This window comes from Anolis carolinensis, chromosome 3 (assembly GCF_035594765.1).
Source record: "Anolis carolinensis isolate JA03-04 chromosome 3, rAnoCar3.1.pri, whole genome shotgun sequence".
NCBI lineage: Eukaryota > Metazoa > Chordata > Lepidosauria > Squamata > Dactyloidae > Anolis > Anolis carolinensis.
In genome coordinates, this window is record NC_085843.1 from 8668386 (window position 1) to 8691358 (window position 22973).

A 22973-nucleotide genomic window follows, 5' to 3' on the forward strand; every position below is an offset into this window, starting at 1 on the left:
GCTCAATGTAGAAGTCAGCAACACCTACATTCACAAGAAGCTGGTTTGGTTTTTGGAGTTGTATTAGAGACTGAGGATGCACCTAAAAGTGGTATAAGTGGGAAATTGTCCAAGATCCAAGACTACATCTACACCAGTGGTTCCCAAACTTATTTGGCCTACCGCCCCCTTTCCAGAAAAAATATTACTCAGAGCCCTGGAAATTAATTTTTAAAACTTTTAATAGCAATTCAACAGAAAGATATATGTACCTGTGGCCATCACCGCTCCCCTGGATTGCTGCAGCGTCCACCAGGGGGCGGTAGCACCCACTTTGGGAATCACTGATCTACACGAACTAATTAATGCAGTTTGTGTCACACCTCAGAATAGTTCATAAGCCATAAAAATCCATGAGTCCATAAGCCATAACAATCCAATAATTCAAAAGCCAAAACAGTAGACGATAGATCCCAAAGAACAAAGGCCCAAAGGTTTCAAAGATCCAGGAACAGGAAACTTCTCTTAGACATGAAGAAGGAACATCCACTCAGATGAAGCGAGAATTTGCTTTGCTTTGAGAATTTGCTATCTCAAAACACACACTTTTAAAAGCAACTCAAAAATGCATTTCTCTTTCCTGCGGAGGCCTCTCTCTTCCCCGCCAATCTTACACTCCTACGAGGCTGAACTCCCTTCCATAACAACCGGCCCACCCTAGATAATGATGGCACCCCTTCAAGGTCCTCGTTATCTTGCACCTGAACTGAGGCTGAAGACACCGGGGCTTGAGACATCTCTTGCTCATTAATTCCCATGGGAATGTCATCCTGGCTGCTATCTATGGCCGGCTGGGTCAACAATTCAATCAGCTGGGTCAACAGTTCATTCTGCTCAAGCTGCATTTCTCGAGCCTCTGAATCAGCCTTATCATTCCCATTCCCATGCCATCATCCTGAAATTCATCCTGCATCCCATCATCTGGCTCTTGTATCTGAAACCCAGAATCCCCTTCTTCATCCTCACTCTGGCTATGCTGTGGCTGAGTCACAACAGTTTGTCACCACTCGAACTGCCATGGCTCAAAGCTATGGAATCCTGGGAGGTGTAGTTTTGCAAGGTATTGAGCCTCCTCTGTCAAAGAGAATTGGTACCGCAACAAACGACAACTCCCAGGATTCCAGAGCATTGATCCAGGACAGTTAAAGTGTGGTCAAACTATCTTAATGCTACAGAACTGTTGAGGCACCCTTGGGAAGAGAAAGGGAAGGAGAAATCCAGTTGGCGTCCCTTGGCAACTCAAGAGCATCTCCTCGCCAAATCTCCACAATCAACAATCAAGTGGCATTTGGGTCCCTTGTATAGAGACAAAGCTGCCCTTGTTGGGATCCGCTGTTGTCGCAAGAGCATGTGCCTTCTGCACGGCTGCCATTGAATGGAATGCATCCTTTGGCAAAGAATGTCATGACCCCCAGGAACGGCTGCCTCTGATGCTCTTTTTGGACCCCTCCGTCTGCCTTTGTGTTGCTAGAGGTGGCCTTCGAAAGACACAGGCAGTTGTTCTCTTGGAAGAAACAACACACTGAGGTCTCCCTCCCACTTGTTACACCTCAGCACTGGTTCACCTTGTTCTTAGCAATCTACCACAGCAGGCTAGATTTAAACAGTTTATTGATAAAAGATAGCAAAGTATCAATAAAAAGCAGTAAAGAAAGCAAACATCCAAATGCAATGGCACTCAATAAAAACCATATATCCCAGTAGTAAAACAATTGGCAGAATATAAATCCAAGTCTCAGATGCAGGAAATTAGTCCTGAAAACAAGGCACCCTGAACTTCTGAGCAAAAAGCAAAACACAGTTTCCAGGCATGAACACAAACGAAAGACCTTTTCCATGAGCTTAAAACAAGGCAGGAGATGTGCTTCCCAAGATCAACGTTGCTCTGTCTGAAATCACTTTCTGTTTCTCTTGTATTTAGCCATGTTTACAAGCCCTTGGCTTCCCATGCGTTTATTAGCTATTCTGAGGGAATGCCTGGGCCGATGAATCTTCAATCTCAACCTTGTATCTTGGTCTAAGGAAGTTTCCTCAGACTCGCTGCCCAAAACACCTGGAGCTTGTTGTGAATCTAGTGAAAGGTCACCCTTATCATTGTTTCCTGTTTCCTCGCCAGAGCTTTCAACATTCCCAGCATCAGAGTCTTCAAGATTTCCCACATCAGCATTGTTTTGGTCAACCTGCATAAACCCAAATTCCCCCTCATCATCAGACTGAACCACAACACTGCTCTATCAAATATCAAACAGCAGGAGTAATTGTTACTACTATTATTTCCATGGTTATTTCACTTACAACCTGCTTCCCCACCCCCAAAATAACAGCATTCAAGGTGACTTACAAAAATTATGACAACTGCAGCCTGTATTCCACGTTTGCAGGATTTCACTTTCCCAGATTCCATTATTCACAGATTAATATGTTCTCTCTTAATATGCTCTTATGACCGTAGGGTCATATAGGAGGATGGAGAGAAATACTAATCTGTGAATAATCCGATCTGCAAATGATTAGTTGGAGGACCTAGGGATTCATAGAGGGAACACTTCCCTGGACATCTGTATTGGAGAGACATACCGTATATACTCAAGTATAAGCCAACCCGAATATAAGCCAATTTTACCACAAAAAACTTATTGACTCGAGTATAAGCCGAGGGTGGGAAATGAAGCAGCTACTGGTAAATTTCAAAAATAAAAATAGATACCAATAAATTACATTAACTGAAGCATCAGTAGGTTAAATGTTTTTGAATATTTACATAAAACTGTAATTTAAGATAAGACTGTCCAGCTCTGATTACCTATATACTCAAGTATAAGCCAATCCGAATATAATTCAACCAGGACCCTCACTCAAGTATAAGCTGAGGGAGACTTTTTCAGCCTTAAAAAGGGTTGAAGACTTGGCTTATACTTGAGTATATATGGTAGGTTGGAATAATTTAAATTTATGATATTTGCTCAGTGGTTGACTCAGCAAGGCCATAAACCTCCTCACAGGTGAATACGAATAAACAAGGAGGGTGATTCCGCAACATGCATGGCCAGAAAGAGAGTAAAAGTTTTCTCCAGGAAATGAAAGTTAACTGTCTATATAAACTGAAGCTGAACCAAGAAGTGGTGTGGTACTTTTCTTTGTAAAGTTTGTCATCATGCATTTATTTGATCAAACAAACTCACTAAACAGAGATTTCCTGTCTTTAGTGACTAGAAAGCCCTGGACAGTTCTTGTAAGGTGTTCTCTTGGGTTAAAAAACATTATTCCTGCTTTCCCCACCTTTGCTCCTAACTCCAGCAAATGTGAATCAAAACTAGGCTATGTCAAAAGGCCATGATATTCTTGTAAACAAGCTAATAAAATGTGGGCCAGACAATGCTACTGTTGGGTGGATTGGGAATTGGTTGAATGGCAGAACCCAGAGGTTGCTTTTGTCCAATGTGTTGCACCCCAGCCAGATTTCGCCTTGGATTCAACACCAAACAGGAATCCAAAAGCAATAGTAAAACAGTTTATTGAGAAAAGCACATATAAAAGGAAAAATCACCATAGGAAATAAGAAAGGTAAAATCCAATAGGTAATGGGGAAAAATAGTCAATAAGCAATAAGCCAAACAAAACTGGCAATAGAAAAAAAAAACCATTCCAAAGGCAATAATGCAAACAGTCCAAATCTGTTCTATAAAATAAGGTACAGGAAAACCAGAATCAAAACATGAGCATAAATCCAGGAAAACGAGAATCAAAACATGAACATGAATCCAAAAGCAAGACTATAGAAACTTTTTAAAACATGAACTCCCAAGATCTTAGACTAAAACATGGACTGGAAACCAAATTCAAGATCCTCACTGTTATGCATCTGAATTCTAAAAGAAACAATTCTCTGATTTGAGGTCCACAAGACATGAGGTCCTGTCTGTGACCTTGACTGCCTTGTCTGTGAGATTTTTCACGCTGCTGTTTCTCACGGCATCTCTCTGACTTTCTTAATTTGCTTGCTTCTTCCCTAAAATGAAGCCTGAGATTTCTGCTGACCACAGGTGTGTTTTTGGGTGAACTTTCTCACCCATCCAACTCCTTATCTGGGGTTGCTATGAAACGAGTAGGTGAAAAGTCTTCACCAGACGGTGCATCTCCCTGTCTGCTGGACCCTGAGGTAATTTCACTTTCAAGCCCATTCTCACAGGCAGGATCTAAACTCCCCTCATTTCCCTCTTTGAAAAACCCATCCACTCTCCCAGCTCTGGAATAACAATCCTCTCATCGTCATCAGCAGGCTGAACCACAACACAACACAATGGCTACTCTGCTTTCTCCTGGAGAGAAATGGCCAGTGGGATTCTCTCCAGGGCTTTTCAACATCTTGATCAATTACTTGGATGTTGGAATAGAAGGCATGCTGATCACATTTGAAATGGGGCCGATTTGGGAGGGAGAGTCAATACTGCAGATGACAGGATCAGTGTTGCACCTCAGGTTAGCTTCACCTTGCTAAAGACACCAGGCTGCACACAAGACGTAGTCTTTTACAGTTTATTAGGAAATAAGCAGAAAAATAGTTCATAAAAGATAAAAGTTCAGTTCCAAAATATAGTTACATAACAAGGCTGTAATCATCAAATCCATAGAAGCATAGGCATGAAACAAGATCCTTTCAAAGGAAGCCAAAGTCCCAGAAACGAGAATACATCCAGGCTACGAGGTAATACAGGAACGCAGATTTGATACAGGAAAGTAGACTTGGTTCTTGACTCAAGCTAAGAAGTTGCTTTTGACAAAGATATCTCTCTCAGCAGACTGTTTTAATAGCATGACATGAAATCATTCCTTTGCCCTTTGACCTCCCTCTTATTTGCTACGCAAACCCCCGAAATTTCAGCCGACTAGCACGATCGAGCTCAGCGCCCTCATTGTCAAGGCCACTGAGCTCGTTGGTGTTATCAGAGCTACTCTCCCCTTCTGCTTCTTGCACCTGAAAACCATCATCAGAAACAACCTCATTTCTTCCCATGGGAAAAACTCCCTGCTCTTCATCTCCCACAGCAGGAACACTCTGCACCTGAATCCCATAATTCCCATCAGAGTCATCTTGAAACTCATCCTGAATCTGAATCCCATCATTATGCACTTGCATCCCAGAATCCTCATCAGAGTCACACAAAGGCAAAGGCTGAGTCACAACAAAAGGCCAAAACTAACAAAATGAAATTTGTTAGGAAGAAATGTACCGCATTACACTTTGGTAGAAAAGCTCCACAGCACTAGATGTGAAAGGGATCTAGGAGTCTTAGGACCTCATCACATGGACCTTGAGAAGTGCTGGGCCGATCTGTTTAGCAAAGAGAATCATAACGTTAGACCCCCCAATCGTCCCATTTCAAGTTCTGTCTTCCCATTACATACATTTCTCTCTGCAACCATGGGAGTTGTATTTTTGCCAGGTCTTTAGCCTTCTCCACCAGAGAGCATGGTGCCTCACCAAACTACACCTCCCAGGATTCCATAGCATTGAGCCAGGAGGCAGTTAAAGTGGCATCAAACTGCATTAATTCTACAGCCTAGGTCAGGGGTCCTCAAACTTTTTAAGTGGAGGGCCGATTCACAGTCCCTCGAACTGCTGGGGGGCCAGACTATGATGAAATAGAAAAAAATTAGGATTGTTGTTGTTGTGTACCTTCAAGTCCCTTCAGACTTAGGTCAACCCTAAGTCTAAAGTTTAGGACAGAGGCCAGGTCAATGACCTTGGAGGGCCACATCTGGCCCACGGGCCTTAGTTCAAGGACCCCTGATCTAGACAATCTCATAAGACCATAGGTAAGCAAAGAGACCTCCAAAGACCATCTAGATGGTCTCATAAGGCCATCAGTAAGGAAAGGGACCCTCAAAGGCCATCTAGATGATCTTATCAGGCCATCAGAAAACCATAGATAAGGAAAGGGACCCTTGAAGACCATCCAGATGGTTTCATAATACCATAGGTAAGGAAAGGGGTCCCCAAAGGCCATCTAGACAATCTCATAAAACCATAGGTAAGGAAAGAGACCCTCAAAGGCCATCTAGACGGTCTCATAAGACCATAGGTAAGGAAAGTGACCTCCAAAAGCCATCTAGATGGTCTCATAAGGCCGTAGCTAAGCAAAGAGACCTTCAAAGACCATCTAGACAATCTCATAAGGCCATCAGAAGACCATAGATAAGGAAAGGGACCCTCAAAGACCATCTAGATGGTTTCATAAGACCATAGGTAAGGAAAGTGACCTCCAAAAGCCATCTAGATGGTCTCATAAGGCCATAGATAAGCAAAGATACTTTCAAAGACCATCTAGATGATTTCATAAAACCATAGATAAGCAAAGAGACCTCTAAAGACCAGATAGACTTAAGTCAACCCTAAGTCTAAAGTTTAGGACAGGGGCCAGGTCAATGACCTTGGAGGGCCTCATCCGGCCTACGGGCCTTAGTTTGGGAACCTCTGGCCTAGGATCACCTTGAGAGGATTCAGGGCACTGAAATGCTCAGTTCTCCTCTTCCCAGAAGTCTGTTGCATCCCAAAGGTGTTGACTCTATTACGAAAGCTCTTTTGCATATAAAATCGATGAGCGTGTACCCGGGGCAGGAAAGCGATTGCGGTAGAAAAGAAATATGAGAACAAAACAGCAAACTCAACAGAGGCTTGCTCATTTTACTGAAATGTACATCCATCTGTCTTCACTCTATAATACTGTAATTGGGTATGTTTTTTCAGGCAAACAAGATAAAGGCATAGTATTTATTATGCTGAGGGTCCCTTTAATGTCAAATACGTAACATTTCCCTTGAGAACACGATCCTAGATGGTAGCTAATTCTGAGTTAGGGTTCATCTATACTGTAGAATAAATGCAGTTTGACACCACTTGAACTGCCATGGCTCAATGCTGTTTTTTCGACCTACTGTGGTTTTGTGGTCTGAGATTTCCAAAGCCATTAAAAGTCATGATAGTGTTGTTTCCTTGAATGTGATTTTAGCTATTACACTTTTTGGGGTGCATCTCTGCTGTGGAATGAGTGCAGTTTGGCACTGGTTAAACTGCCATGTCTCAATGCTATAGAACCCTGGGATTTGTAGTTTGGTGGGGCAGCGCCATTCTTTGACTAAAGACCTCGTGAAACCACAGCTCCCAGGATACCATAGCATTGGGCCATGGCAGTTAAAGTGGCATCAAACTGCATTAATTCTGCAGTGTAGATGCATCTTGGGCTTGTATTTTGGTGGGGCACCAGCATGCTATGAAACATATGGCTGAAGACATTGTAAAACTATAACTTCCAGGTCTGGAGATATCCTAGGATGAGATAAGGGGGAGAGTTCATAAGCCAGGCTATACCCGGTCCTTGGTCTTTGTGGACAAATCAGAAAAGAGACAGAAGTCTCTCTCTTTCTAAATATTTATTTATATCCACTTCTTCATCTCAGGTCCGCAAAACTAAGCCTTTTTGATGGAAGATCAAGGATTCGAACCCTGATCTCTAGAGTTTTAGGTCCCTTCTATACTCCATATAATCCTGATTATCAAATCAGATAATCCACATTATCTACTTTGAACTGGATTATATAAGGCCTCTTCTATGATACCATATAAATCCAGATTATATGCTTTGAACTGGACTATATGGCAGTGTAGACACATATAATTCAGTTCAAAGCAGATCATGTGGATTATCCGCTTTGGATTATATGGCAGTATAGAAGGGACCTGAATCTACACTGCTGTATAATCCAGTTCAAAGCAGATAATCTCAATTTTATATGGCCGTGTAGAAGATTATCTGCTTTGAACTGGATTATATGGCAGTGTTGACACATAGAATCCACTTCAAAGCAGATAATGTGGATTATCCACTTTGATAATATGGATTATATGGCAGTAGAGAAGGGACCTGAGTCTACACTGCCATATAATCCCGTTCAAAGTAGATAATGTGGGTTATCTGATTTGATAATCTTGATTACATGGCTTTATAGAAGGGGTCTGAGTCTACACTGCCATATAATCCAGTTCAAAGAAGATAATGTGGATTTTATATGGCAGTGTAGAAGATTATCTGCTTTGAACTGGATTATATGGCAGGGTAGACTCATATAATGCAGTTCAAAGCAGATCATGTGGATTATCCGCTTTGATAATCTGGATTATATGGCAGTAGAGAAGGGACCTGAGTCTACCCTGCCATATAATCCAGTTCAAAGCAGATAATCTGGATTTTATATGGCCGTGTAGAAGATTATCTGCTTTGAACTGGATTATATGACAGGGTAGACTCATATAATCCAGTTCAAAGCAGATAATGTGGGCTATCTGATTTGATACACTGGATTATATGGCAGTGTAGAAGGGGCCTTAGTCCAACATTCAAACCACTGCACCATACTGACTTGAATGCTACAGCTATTTATTGGCAAATTGTTTCATTGCCATTGAGATGCCAGAGTAATGCACAATGACAAGGAATCCATTCCACACCTAAAGTGTCATAAACTATATAATGTACATCCTTCCGGATGCGCAAGTCACAGTTAATGGGTGGGTTGTATGCTCTCCAACTGCTAACAGGAGGAATTTAAACTAAGTGCACTTGCCGGCCATAAAACTTGAGATGTCAAATATAATTCGTAGTGAATCACCCGGAGTTTCCATGGCTGAGAAGGATCCAAACACTGATCTCCAGAGTTGTAGTCCAACCCTGAAATTGCTCCACATTATGCTGCCTATAAGACCAGCGGAGTCTCCTTTTCTGGAGGGTTTTAAGCTGGTGGGTGGCCATCTGTCGGGAGGGCTTGGATTGTGCCCTCCTGGTTGGTAGAAGGGGGTGGACTGGATGTCCTTTGGCGTCTCTTCCAACTCTAGGATTCTATGATCCTAGATGGAGACGCACTCCTCCAGGCAATTTACGGCTTTAAATGCCATCTTGAATCCAATCATTCCACGAAAATATGTTTCCTCGCTGTTGTTACTAGAAATCAGAGTTGGATGCAAAGCTTTCTTTCCACTTATGCAACCCAACCAGCCTGTTTGCTTTCCTTCTGCCCACTCAAACCCCAACAGCTGGCCAGCATTTCGTGAGAGTTAATAATTAAAGTGCCAGTTTACCTCCTTGAACCCGGAAAGAGTCATTTAAAAGGCAGGATAGTAAGCAATGCAAGAATCTGGCTTGTTAAATTCTCAGAGAGGCACTTTAGTCCTTTTCTCTGCCTTTTTCTTGTGATAAGCAGTGGTAATGGGCTGCCAGCAAGAATCAACTGTCTTGTTTTTTAAAAAGTGTAAAAAATTTTGCATTTTCCCTCTGTTTCCATTGAGGCAAACTTCCAGCCCGTGAGTTTAAAAGGATGGCTTCGGAGACATTAATGCAGAATAAAAGAAAATTACAAGTTGTGGGCTGTCTGCCTTTTCCCCTTGTTTACACTGGGATGGACTTTCAGATATGAAACACTTGGGAGTTTAGATGGACGGCTCCAGAGACACTTATGCAGAATATTCCAAAGTAAACCAACATTTGCATTAAAAAGGAAAGAAAACTTCCCTTTCAGAGAAAAATTGGATATATTCAGCGAGATGGTGTTGGGGTACAAATAATAAAATTATTATTATTATTATATTACGACACAGCAAACAAGATAGACATGCTGGATTTCATATCACAAAATCACAAGTCGAACACTTCCCAAGTGTCTAGGACTGTGTGATGTATTTTTGGATGATGCGTGCAGATCCCAGTAGGGTGTCCTTTTGCAGTTGGCAGATCGTAATTTTGTCAATGCCTATTGTTTCCAAATGCCGGCTAAGATCTTTTGGCATGGCACCCAGTGTGCCGATCACCTGCACTGGTTTCTGCCAGAGTCTTTGAAGTTCAGTCTTGAGGTCCTGATAGCGGCTGAGTTTTTCCTGTTGTTTTTCGTCAATGTGACTGTCACCTGGGATGGTGACATCAATGATCCAAACCTTTTTCTTTTCCACAACTGTGATGTCTGGTGTGTTGTGTTCCAGAACTTTGTCACTCTGGATTCGGAAGTCCCACAGTAACTTTGCATGCTCATTTTCTAATACTTTTGCAGGTTTGTGAACCCATCAGTTCTTTACTGCTGGGAGGTGGTACTTGAGGCATAAGTTCCAATGAATCATTTGGGCCACATAGTTGTGCCTCTGTTTGTAGTCTGTCTGTGCAATTTTCTTACAGCAGCTGAGGATATGATCAATGGTTTCGTCAGCTTACTCGCACAGTCTGCATTTTGGGTCATCAGCTGATTTTTCAGTCTTGGCCTTAATTGCCTTTGTTCTGATGTCTTGCTCCTGGGCTGCAAGGATCAGGCCTTCTGTCTCCTTCTTCAGGGTCCCATTTGTGAGCCATAGCCAGGTCTTCTCCTTATCAGATTTTCCTTCAATTTTGTCAAGGAACTTTCCATGCAATGTTTTGTTGTGCCAGCTGTCAGCTCTAGTTTGTAGTGCGGTTTTCTTGTACTGATTTTTTGTCTGCTGTGCTTTGAGGAGTTTCTGATTTTTGACTTCAATCAAAGCAGGTTCTTCACTTTGCTTTACATATTCTGCCAAGGCATGTTCTTCTTCTTTGACTGCTTGTTTTACTTGCAAGAGTCCTCTGCCCCCTGATCTTCTAGGCAGATATAGTCGGTCAACATCACTGTGAGGGTGCAGTGAACGATGAATGGTCATGAGTTTTCTTGTTTTTCTGTCCAAATTGTCCAGTTCCACCTGTGTCCAGTTTATGATGCCAGCAGTATATCTTATGACAGTTATGGCCCAGGTGTTTATGGCCTTGATGGTGTTGCCTCCATTGAGCTTGCTTTTGATATGTTTTCTGACCCTTTGTGTGTATGTTTTGCTGACTACAGTTTTCATATGTTCATGCTTGATGTTGTCCAGCTGTAATATGCCCAGATATTTATAGACCTCTGGCTGGTGACACTTTATTGTTTGGCCATTAGGCATATTTATGCCCTCACTTTCAATGATTTTTCCCTTCTTCAATGCCACTGTTGAACATTTGTCCAAACCAAACTCCATGCTGATATCAGTGCTAAAAATTCGGACAGTGTTGGTCAGAGACTGGATTTCAGTTTCCGTTTTCCCATATAGCTTCAGGTCATTCATGTACATCAGATGTAAAATTTTGTGAGAATTCTTAGATGTTTGATAGCTGAGATTTGTTTTTTGTAAGATTGTTGACAGAGGGATCATGGCAATAATGAAAAGCAGAGGGGACAATGAATCTCCCTGGAAAATTCCTCTTCTCATGTTGACAAGTCCATAGCTTTCATTTTCAACAAACAGTTCAGTTTTCAAGTGCTCCATCATGTTGTTGTTGTTGTTGTTGTTGTTGTTGTTGTTGTTGTTGTTGTTATTATTATTATTATTATTATTATTATTTTATTGTATGACACAGCAAACAAGATAGATATGCTGGATTTCGTTTCACAAAATCACAAGTCGAACACTTCCCAAGTGTCTAGGACTGTGTGATGTATTTTCAGATGATGCGTGCAGATCCCAGTAGGGTGGCCTTTTGCAGTTGACAGATCGTAATTTTGACGTGGGGGGGGGGGGCAGGTCCAACCAAGCCAGAGAAGCCTCAGCTGAGGAGAAGAACTAAGAGCACCAAACCATTAGCATTATGGAGAATCAAACCAAACAAAGTCTATACTGGCTCGGTCGTCGCCCAGGATAAAAGGACCGCGGTGGATGCTGCTGATTCTGGACATCCATCGACAAGTAGGACTACTGGGATCTGCACGCATCATCTGAAAATACATCACACAGTCCTAGACACTTGGGAAGTGTTCGACTTGTGATTTTGTGATATGAAATCCAGCATATCTATCTTGTTTGCTGTATCATAATAAAATAATAATAACAATGGCCTCCTGTGTTGTAGAATAAATGCTAAACAGTATAGTTCACTTGTGACCAACTTCTCCTTTTTTCTGGCTTTCCTAGCACTATGGAGAATGCCACCCTCTTCCTGCTGTCCTTGAACTCCAGCAGCAACTCCTCCGACCCGGACTGCGGCGAGGAAGACCATCCCTATAAATGCAAGTTCGACGAGGACTTCAAGTACATCCTCCTGCCCGTCTCCTACAGCATCGTCTTCGTGGTGGGCCTCTGCCTCAACCTCCTGGCCCTCTTCATCTTCATCTTCCGCATCAAGACCTGGAATGCCTCCACCACGTACATGTTCCACCTGGCCGTCTCCGACACCCTCTACGTGGTTTCGCTGCCGCTCCTGGTCTACTACTACGCCATGGAGGACAACTGGCCCTTCAGCGTGGGCTTGTGTAAGATCGTCCGCTTCCTCTTCTACACCAACCTCTACTGCAGCATCCTCTTCCTCCTCTGCATCAGCGGACACCGCTTCATGGGCGTCTGCCTCCCGCTGAAGTCCTTAGAGTGGGGACAGGTCCGTTATGCCCGCTGGATATCTGCCATCGTTTGGCTGGTGGTCATCGCCTGCCAGTCCCCGGTGCTTTTCTTCGTCACCACCAGCCAGCGGTGTGACAAAATCACTTGCCACGACACCTCGGCCCAGGAGCTCTTTGGCCAGTTTATCATCTACAGCTCCATCATGTTGGTGGTTCTCTTCTGCATCCCCTTTTTGCTCATCATCATCTGCTACTGCTTGATGGCACGCCGGCTTCTTCAGCCAACTCGAGGGATGACCCGCATGTCCAACTCCAAGAAGAAGTCGGTCAAGATGATCGTCATCGTCTTGGTGGTCTTCATCGTGTGCTTCTTGCCCTTCCACGTCACCCGCACCTTGTACTACTCCTTCCGCAACTGGGACTTGAGTTGCCCGACCCTCAACGCCATTAACTTGGCTTACAAAGTCACCCGGCCCTTGGCGAGTACCAACAGCTGCATAGACCCTATCTTGTACTTTTTGGCGGGGCAGAAATTTGTGAAATTTGCCTGCCCGCAAGCGCCGGCCAAGGACTCCAACCAATCCGACTCCAACAATACGTCCAATTGCCACACACGGCGGACCAGAGACCATTTAGCCATGAAAGCCAAGACCGTGGCCTCTTAACCGGTGGCATTTTGGACTTCCGCCGCTCTGTAAAGTATTACCTATCTACCTAAAGATGTTGGAGTCCCGTCCTGTAAGAAGGATTTGGACTCTGAGACAATGGGAATATATTTCCTGCCCATATCAGCAGGAAGTGGTACAAAAGGTAGACATGTGGACTTGAAGGATGGAAAGAAGATTCAATGCTAATCATTTCCTAAACCCCCAAAAATGGGATTCTCAGCACTTGAGAAACGGAGTCAGGAAGAATAATATCAAAGTGTGAATTTTGTATAGTTTTCTCGCAGTATTCGCCCAGCCTTAAAATTTGAGGAAATAACTCTATATAGTAAAATCCAAGATTGGATATACAGGGCATTATAATGCATTTTCAAACTACAGTAGAGTCTCACTTATCCAACATAAACGGGCTGGCAGAATATTGTATAAAGAAATAATTGCAACAATGGCTATAATGTTTCATTGCATCCTTTAAAAGATTATTAGCAAAGGATTACATTTCCACCTCCCCAGTATGCTGCATATGTACGCATTTACTCTGGACACATTTTCATTATACAGTAGAGTCTCACTTATCCAACATAAACAGACCGGCAGAATGTTGGATAAGCAAATATGTTGGATAATAAGGAGGCATTAAGGAAAAGCCTATTAAACATCAAGTTAGGTTATGATTTTACAAATGAAGCACCAAAACATCATGTTATACAACAAATTTGACAGAAAAAGTAGTTCAATATGCAGTAATGCTATATAGTAATTACTGTATTTACGAATTTAGCACCAAAATATCACGATGTATTGAAAACATTGTCTACAAAAATGCATTGGATAATCCAGAACGTTGGATAAGTGAGACTCTACTGTATATTAAATGGCCTGTTTAGGTCATACATCAGGTATGGGCAAACTTTGGCCCTCCAGGTGTTTTGGACTTCAACTCCCACAATTCCTAACAACCGGTAGGCTGTTAGGAATTGTGGGAGTTGAAGTCCAAAACACCTGGAGGGCCAAAGTTTGCCCATGCCTGCCATATAGTGCAGTTATATGGTCGCATAGATTCAGCCCAAGTCTCTTTTGCTTTTACTTTTGCACCAAAATCGGAAGTTTGCACAAAAACATCGCTTCGTTGTGTTGTTTTTGCTTGTTGCAAAAGTCTATGTTTTTGCACACATCAAGAGATGTTTTTGCACGAAATACAAATACATATATTGCACATATACAGACATATTTTTTGCATAAAACACATGGATAATTTTTAATGTGGGTTTTTATTTCGACTGAAAAACAAAACACAACTAATTTCGAGATGTACAGTAGAGTCTCACTTATCCAACATAAATGGGCCGGCAGAATGTTGGATAAGCGAATATGTTGGATAATAAGGAGGCATTACGGAAAAGCCTATTAAACATCAAATTAGGTTATGATTTTACAAATGAAGCACCAAAACATCATGTTAGGCAACAAATTTGGCAGAAAAAGTAGTTCAATACGCAATAATGCTATGTAGTAATTACTGCATTTATGAATTTAGCACCAAAATATCACGATATATTGAAAACATTGACTACAAAAATGCGTTGGATAATCCAGAATGTTGGATAAGCGAGTGTTGGATAAGTGAGACTCTACTGTATTTCCATCTGTCTTTGAGCCAAACCAAATCTTTCCCCCCAAGAATCGCTCTCTAGTTCAGTTCTTCACAGGAATGTTCAATTTCTCTCAAAGCAGGGAAAATTATGCCAATTACTGGTTCTCATAGAAGAAATAGTAGAAGATTTAGATCCCCAAGAAAATCATCACTTTATGAGTTTAAAAAAATAGTTACTATTAAATGTATTTTCCAACTTGGCATGCTGAAAACAAAACAGAAAGAAATTTGGTACTCGAAAATAAATGCAGAAGGAATGGTCTTCCTTCTACAAAATTTTGAATATTTGTGCATGCCGTGAATGGCAATGTAGTGTAGTAGACAAAAACAATGAGTTTAGACCTAATTTGTATAAACAATATATCCTTTTAGAGTGCATCTACATTGTTGAATTAATCTAGTTTGACACTATGTTAACTGTTATGGCTTAATATTATGGAATCCTGGGAGCTGTAGTTTGGTGAGGCAACAGAATTCTTTGCCAAAGAAGGCGAAAAACGACAGCACCATCGCACTGAGTGATGGCAAACTGCATTAATTCTACAGTGTAGATGCAACCCTAGATTTATGTGCTGACAAAGGCTTCCATGGCCGGAATCACTGGGTTGCCATGAGTTTTCTGGGCTGTCTGGCCATGTTCCAGAAGCATTCTCTCCTGACATTTTGCCCACATATATAGCAGGCATCCTCAGATGTTGTGAGGTCTGTTGGAAACTTGGTTATTTGAGTTTACATATCTGTGGAAGGTCCAGGGTGGGAGAAAGAACTTTTGCTTGGGCCAAGTGTGAGTGTTGCAATTGGCCACCTTGATTTGCTTTGAAAAGCCTTGATTGTTATTCATTGTTTTTGATGAATCACCTGTTTTTATTGTTCCTGGGTGACTCCATTTGTGGGTGGAAAGGGGGACAGTGTCATATATCTGTATGCCAAAAGTCCAGACTTTGGCTGCAATCTTTTATGGTCCAACATAGCATACTAGTTCCACATGATTTACCTTTGGTCCCATCTACGCTGACCATGTCATGCAATTTGGAGCTAACTTCAAACTCCGATGGCTAGAACACAAATTCCCACAAAAGTATGCAAAAGAAAGCCCTTAATGTGCATCTGCATTCTGTGGTTTGTGCCATCACCATCTGAGCCTCAAACTGGTTCTAGGATTTCCTATTGTAGTCATCTGCACAGCAAAGCCACTCTCTTCCATACTGGTTTGAAACTGCCTTAAATGGTCAGTGTAGATGGGGCCATAGCCCAGCTCCCAAAGGTTCCTTGGGTGGTAGAGAACAAAAGGAAAGAAACTGGAGAAGTACCTGGCTATGTTCCTGTAGCCAGATGTAAAAGGAATACATCGTGTTCTGATTGGTGATGAAATCATTTTGCATCTGGTTTCAGAAACATAACCAGAAATGTGTTGTCAAAGGCTTTCATGGCCAAAATCATTGGGTTGTTGTGAGTTTTCAGGGCTGCGTGGCTATGTTCCAGAAGTATTCTTTATGTGGGCGAAATGTCAGGAGAGAATACTTCTGGAACATGGCCATACTGCCCGGAAAACACACAACAACCCTATAACCAGAAATGTATTGTCAAAGGTTTTCGTAGCCGGAATCACTGGGTTGCTGTGAGTTTTTCGGGCTGTATGGCCATGTTCCAGAAGCATTCTCTCCTGACGTTTTGCCCACATCTATGGCCATAGCTTAAGTGGCTGAGGGTGAATAAAGAAAGGGCCTGAGGTTGTTAGGAATGGTAGGGCTTGAAGTCCAAAACACCTGGAGAGCCAAAGTTTGCCCATGCCTATTCTAAACCAACTTCTGCAGGTTGGAGGTTGATCATAAAGTCATTAGAGATCATTAGGGGGATCTGTGAGTGATCAAACCCAAAAGTCCAACCTGCCAATAGGGAAGTCCAACCTTATTTTGGCCATTGTACAATGGAGGCATTCAGTTCAGAGTGGCTCAAGGGTCCCCATTTCCAAGAAACCACAAGACCGGAGCCATTGAAGCAATGACATTTCTCTTCCTTGTTGACGCAACCCATTCAACAACGGATGAAGTGCATCTACTCAATTTGGTCCTCACCACAAGTGGATCACAATCTGTCACTTGTAATTTTGTGAGTGGTGTGTACTTATTCGTCAGTGCCGCCACTGTATCCCTTGATTCACTAAGGATGCCGAAACAACCTCTTTTCATTCTCCATTGTTCCGAGTGACGGTAAATAGGTGCATTGACACATCCGCCTTTGGTTGCCCAATGCTGGCATTCAACAAAATGGCAATGCTGGTCAACTACGGTGTAACTACATGACTCTGGATCCACACTACACAAGCACAACAAAGGGTGCATCTCCACTATAATGCAGTTTGGCACCAGTTTAGCTGCCATGGCTCCATGCTATGCAATACTGAGATATCTAGTTTTGCAAGGTCTTTACCCTTCTCTTCCAAAGAGTGTGGGTTCCTCACCAAACTACAGTTGTCATAATTCCACAGCATTGAGCCATGGCACTTCAAGTGGTGTCGAACTATATTGTTTCAACAGTGTAGATGCAATTTTGCTTTTCCAGAGGCCTTCTTCTGAACATATTTGTAGGTTTTGAACCTTTTTGTGGAAGGAATGGATGGATATCGCCATGTTCATCCACAGCTTTTGAAACTTCTTGGTTTGACTACTGTAAAGCACTTTACGCAGGGCTACCACTTGAAGGCAACGCATTGAAGTCTTTGCTCCTCATCCTCAATGGGAGAAGTAAACCTTCGGGTGCATCTACATTGTAGAAGTAGTGCAGTTCGACACTACTTTTATGCCCCTAGCTGAATGCTATGGAATCCTGAGAGTTGTAGTTTGGTAAGATACCAGTACTCTTTGGCAGAGAAGGTCTTATAAAACTGCAGCTGCTGTGATTCTATAGCATTGGTCCATGGCGATTTAAGTAGTGTCAAACTGCATTAATTCCACAGTGTAGATGCACAAATTTACTCTGTAATAGCTCCAAGGCTTTGGGATGACCAGCCTTTTGAAACGAATCACTTTCCCTCTTCTTTGTATAGCAGACCCATCCAAAAACCCAGAAACTATAATATTTATTTCAGCAAGTTTGTGATTGAATTGGTCCTTTTTCACTCTGTTTGTATAATGATTGTTTGCATTTTTGTCTTCTGATTTCACAATCTTAATGAAATTGTGTTTCAACCTGGTATGCTGCGTCAAGAAGAAAAGTAGCCTACTGACAATTTAAATAAAATTGTTGTTCTTAACAATGATGAATCTAGCTGTGTTTCACTGTTGTAGTAGATTTCATTTGATGAGCAATCAGAATTTTTGCAGATTTGGACAGGGAGGGAGAACAACATTGTAACATTGTAAGGCCATTTCTACTTCAGACTCTAAGGGTGCATCTACACTGTTTAATTAATGCAGTTTTGCACCACTTTAACAGTCATGGCTCAATGTTATGTAGTCCTGGGAGCTGTAGTTTGGTGATGCACAAACACTCGCCAAGTGGTGTTCTAATGCACATTGATGAATATGCAACTGATGATACAAAAGGAGGGAATCCACTCTGGGTTTTTGCCTAGAAATGGAATATTAGAATTAAAAATAATAGAGAAATAGTCAAGAAACATGACTGCCAAGAATTTTGAAGCCTTCACAAGAAGAATCCTGAATTGATGTGAATCTTCGCCATTTGTGCAAAAAATTGTGAATGAAACTTTTTTCTGCATTAAGATTACAACACACAAATTGGACAGAGAACAGGGGATTAAAATTGAAGGAATAGAGATTCCACCTCTGTATTAAATTTAAAAATCTTATAGACAGAGGAAGCTGCTTGAAAGTGGAATATACTAACTTGAAGTCCAGCGGTGTCTCCTTTTCCGGAGGTTTTGAAGCAGAGGCTGGATGGCCATCTGTCAGGAGGGCTTGGATTGTGTCTTCCTGCATGGCAAAAGGGGGTTGCTGGTCCCTTTCAACTCCATGAAACATTACATCTTGCACGTAAAATGTTATTTTATGCGCAGGGAGAAAGTTGCAATAGGGAATTTATTCTGCGTAAAATTTTCACATGGTTGATTTGTGCAGAAAACAGCTTTTTCCATGCAGGAATTAGTAATTGGAATGTTGTTTTCCATGCAGAAAAAAGGCTGTTTCTGTGCAAAGGTTGTGCAGAGAAGTTCCCAACAGGTTTGAAAAGCTATATGGATTTTTGAAGAATTTCTTGACACTGGGAGAAAACTGCTGAAGTTACTCTAGCCTCCAAACTGAGTACAATAACCACCTCAGGTTGTGTTTCCAACCAAGACGAGCACTTCTCGCATCCTGACGGATGCCACAGCTTAGTTTGACAACTTAATGCACAGAGAAAGGAAACACATAGAAGAGGAAGAGGCAATGATGAGTTCCAGTTGCAAACCCAGTTGCAAACCCGTATGTCTCTGTATGGAGAGAAAAAGTGGGATATAAATAAACAAAAACAAACCAAACAAACAAATAAATAAATGAATAAACAGTGCTGTAGGGTTGTGTGTGACCTCCCTCTCTAAGGCTTAGGCTCAGAGCCTCACAAATTTATTTATTTATTTATTTACAGTACTAGCTTTGCCCGGCCACGCGTTGCTGTGGCTTATGGAAATTCTTTGTTGGCCAGGTGGAATAGGTGTGAATAGCCTTGCAGTCTCAAAGCCTGGTTGTTTTCTGGAGTAGTTGGACCTTTTTGTTGTATGAACGTAGAGGCATGGATGAAGGGTTGTGATGCCAAGTTTAGTGTTTCTGGGATGTGTAGTTTTATTGTTTTGTCCTAGGCCAAAATTTCATTACCCTTTTATAGATATAGATTTCTATTCCGCCCTTCTCACCCCGAAGGGGACTCAGGGAGGATCACATTATACACACATAGGGCAAACATTCAATGCCCATAAACACATCAATCCGAGACAGAGACAGACAGACGCAGAGGCAATTTAACCTTCTCCTGAGGGGATGTTTGATTCTGGCCACAGGAGGGAGCAGCTGCTTCATCATCCACTCTTACGGCACTTCCTCATTCCAACGTCATAAATTAGTTAAACTTGCCTCCCCACTTTTTTATAAGTGGTACCTTATTTCCTACTTGATAGATGCAACTATCTTTCGGGTTGCTAGGTCAGCAACGAGCAGGGGCTATTTTTTATTTTTAATTGACAGGTGCTCACCCCGCCACGGGCTGGCTTTGAACTCATGACCTCATGGTCAGAGTGATTTATTGCAGCAGGCTGCTCTCCAGCCTGCACCACAGCCCGGCCCCTTGCGCCACAGCCCGGCCCCAAATCCTTGTGAGGGCCACATCTGTTGTGCAGATCTGGTGTAGATGCACCTTTTCAGTGGAAGCTTTGATCCACCGACAAGGTAGCAACAAGTCACCTGGAATCAAGGTGAAGCGATCATTCATCATCTTCACCACACTTCAGTGTTGTTCAGTTATAGGAAGCTTAACCTGTGAAATGTTGGCGAGAATGGGAATTGTGTTAGAGACTTCGTGAGGATGATGGCAATGAAACCCATGTGCTGTGGTGTCAGGCTCTTCCCCAAGGGCAGGGCTGAATCTGGGTCAAGGCAATCTTTGGTAGGTGGGGTGACCCATTTCGAGAACTTCACGGCATGCAGGATCTTTGCCAAGTGAGCCGGAAACATTCAGCGGGAAACACATATATGTTGGATTTCAGGCATATCTCTCTTTTGAGTCATGCGCAGGACAGACTGGCTCTCCTCCCAAGGCAAGGCGAGAGAATCAACAGCACTGCGCCTGTCTTGTACCATCCAGAGAAATGATGCTTTGATAGACATCGCTTTGCCTAAAATTGACAAAAGAATCATGTAGAGATTATCTCTGAGGTCTGTAAAGTCTAGTTCAGTGCTTCTTAGGCTATCCGATGTACAGATATTATTTTATTCCATTGTGCCAAGGACTGGTACCAACTTGTTGCCGTTAACCACAACTATGTATTTCCTGGAAACTCAACACAAACCATCAGACGATGGATCAGATCCAGATTTCAGAACTAGAAACATGTGGGTGCATCTACACTGCAGAAAGATTGCATTTTGAGACTCTTTTAACTGCCATGGTTTAGGCCAATGGCGGGCAACCTTTTGCGCCTGGTGTGTCAAAATTCATCAAAAAACCTAGCATGACTTGGGTGGTGTGTCACTTCGAGAAAAAAAACCCATAATTTCGCAATATGTATAGTTTAAATAACAAAAATGTATAATTGTAATATATAACTATTTAATAAATCAAAAACTATTTCTTACCACTATTTCCATGTACAACAATCTATGCTACCTCTTGCAGTTTCCACGCTGATTTCTCTCTATTGTAGTTTCAATGTAGTCATGAATAATGAATAATATAATAATAATATAATAGTAATAATATGATAATATACTACAATAATAGAATAATAATAGAATGAGAATATATATATATATATATATATATATATATATATATATATATATTGCATAATTCCCATGGAGTAAACAACAAAACCACTGGACCAAATCACACCAAATTTGGCCACAAAAGACATAGTCATCCAGTCAGTCTGCATGTGGAAGCGTGTCAGCAAAAATGTTTAGGCGTGTCAGTACTGACGTGTGTGTCATATGTTGGCCATCATTGGTTTAGGCTATGGAATCATGGAAGTTTTACATTAAGGCACCAGAAAGACAAAGACCTTGTGAAACTACAACTTCCATGATTCTATAGCAGAGCCATGAAAATTAAAGTGGTGTTAAACTGCATTAATTTGTCAGCGTATGTGCACCCTGTATCCAATCACTGGTGCTGACGAGAAGCAACTCACTGTGTCAATTGATAAATGGTAATTTAAAGTTTAAGTAATTCCTCTTCATTAAATAGTTTACTTTATTGGAACTAGCAACTGGACTTATGTCTTCAATCCTTTGTTATTAAGAGTTTTTGCACAAATCACCTTCTATACGTACCAATTGTTGTCTTGATATTAAATTTCATCATGTTGTGTTGTATTATACAGTAGAGTCTCGCTTATCCAACCTTCACTTATCCAACATTCTGGATTATCCAATGCAGTCTGCCTCCCGCCTGGATCCACAGCTGTTTCTCTAGGCAGCAAGCTTTTTACGGATTTAATTTCTGACAATGTTGTTAGTGTAAGTTCATTTTATGCAATTCTGTCTTTATTTGTACTCAATTTGTTAGTAGCCAATGTTCTTGTAGTCAATGTTTTCAATACGTTGCGATGTTTTGTTGCTAAATTTGTAAATACAATAATTACTACATAATGTATTGAACTGCTTTTTCTGTCGATTTGTTGTAAAACGTGATGTTTTGGTGCTTAATTTGTAAAATCATAACATACAGTAGAGTCTCACTTATCCAACATAAACGGGCCGGCAGAACGTTGGATAAGCTAATATGTTGGATAATAAGGAGGCATTAAGGAAAAGCCTATTAAACATCGAATTAGGTTATGATTTTACAAATTAAGCATCAAAACATCATGTTATACAACAAATTTGACAGAAAAAGTAGTTCAATACGCAGTAATGTTATGTAGTAATTACTGTATTTACGAATTTAGCACCAAAATATCACGATGTATTGAAAACATTGGCTACAAAAATGCGTTGGATAATCCAGAACGTTGGATAAGCAAGTGTTGGATAAGTGAGACTCTACTGTAATTTGATGTTTAATAGGCTTTTCCTTAATCTCTCCTTATTATCCAACATTTTCGCTTATCCAGCATTCTGCCGGCCCGTTTATGTTGGATAAGTGAGACTCTACTGTACAATTATGTTTTAAATTATATGTCAATTTTCGTTGTGGTATGTTGTTTTCTCATGTAAACTGCCCCGAGTCCTTTCGGAGAGATGGAGGCGGGGTACAAGAATAAAGTTATTATTATTATATTATTTGTTTTCTATAAAAAAAATCCACAACAAAAATTTACAAATGCTACACGGCAGAATAAATGCAGTTCAACACCACTTTAACTGCCAGGGCTCATTGCTAGGGAATCATGGAAGCTGTAGTTTATTTCAACATGAGAGATACCAACACCTTATGGCAGAGGAGGCTCAAGACCATGTAAGAATGCAACTTCATGGTTTCATAGCACTGAGTCATGCCAGTTAAAGTGGTGCCAAAGTGCATTAATTCTACTCTGTAGATGTACCCAAAGT

The 22973-nt window shown here is 41.5% G+C and overlaps 1 protein-coding gene across 2 annotated transcripts in view; it reads left to right on the forward strand.

The window, feature by feature from the left end:
- p2ry2 (purinergic receptor P2Y2) overlaps positions 1-18028 on the forward strand; it is a 47688-nt gene extending 29660 nt beyond the window's left edge. For both annotated transcript variants that reach the window (XM_062974484.1, XM_062974483.1), the window contains exon 2: positions 12029-18028. In XM_062974484.1, coding sequence (XP_062830554.1) covers positions 12033-13115 — 1083 coding nt within the window. In that variant the 5' untranslated portion in view covers positions 12029-12032 and the 3' untranslated portion in view covers positions 13116-18028. The remainder of the gene's footprint in view (positions 1-12028) is intronic.
- Positions 18029-22973: the final 4945 nt, after the last annotated feature.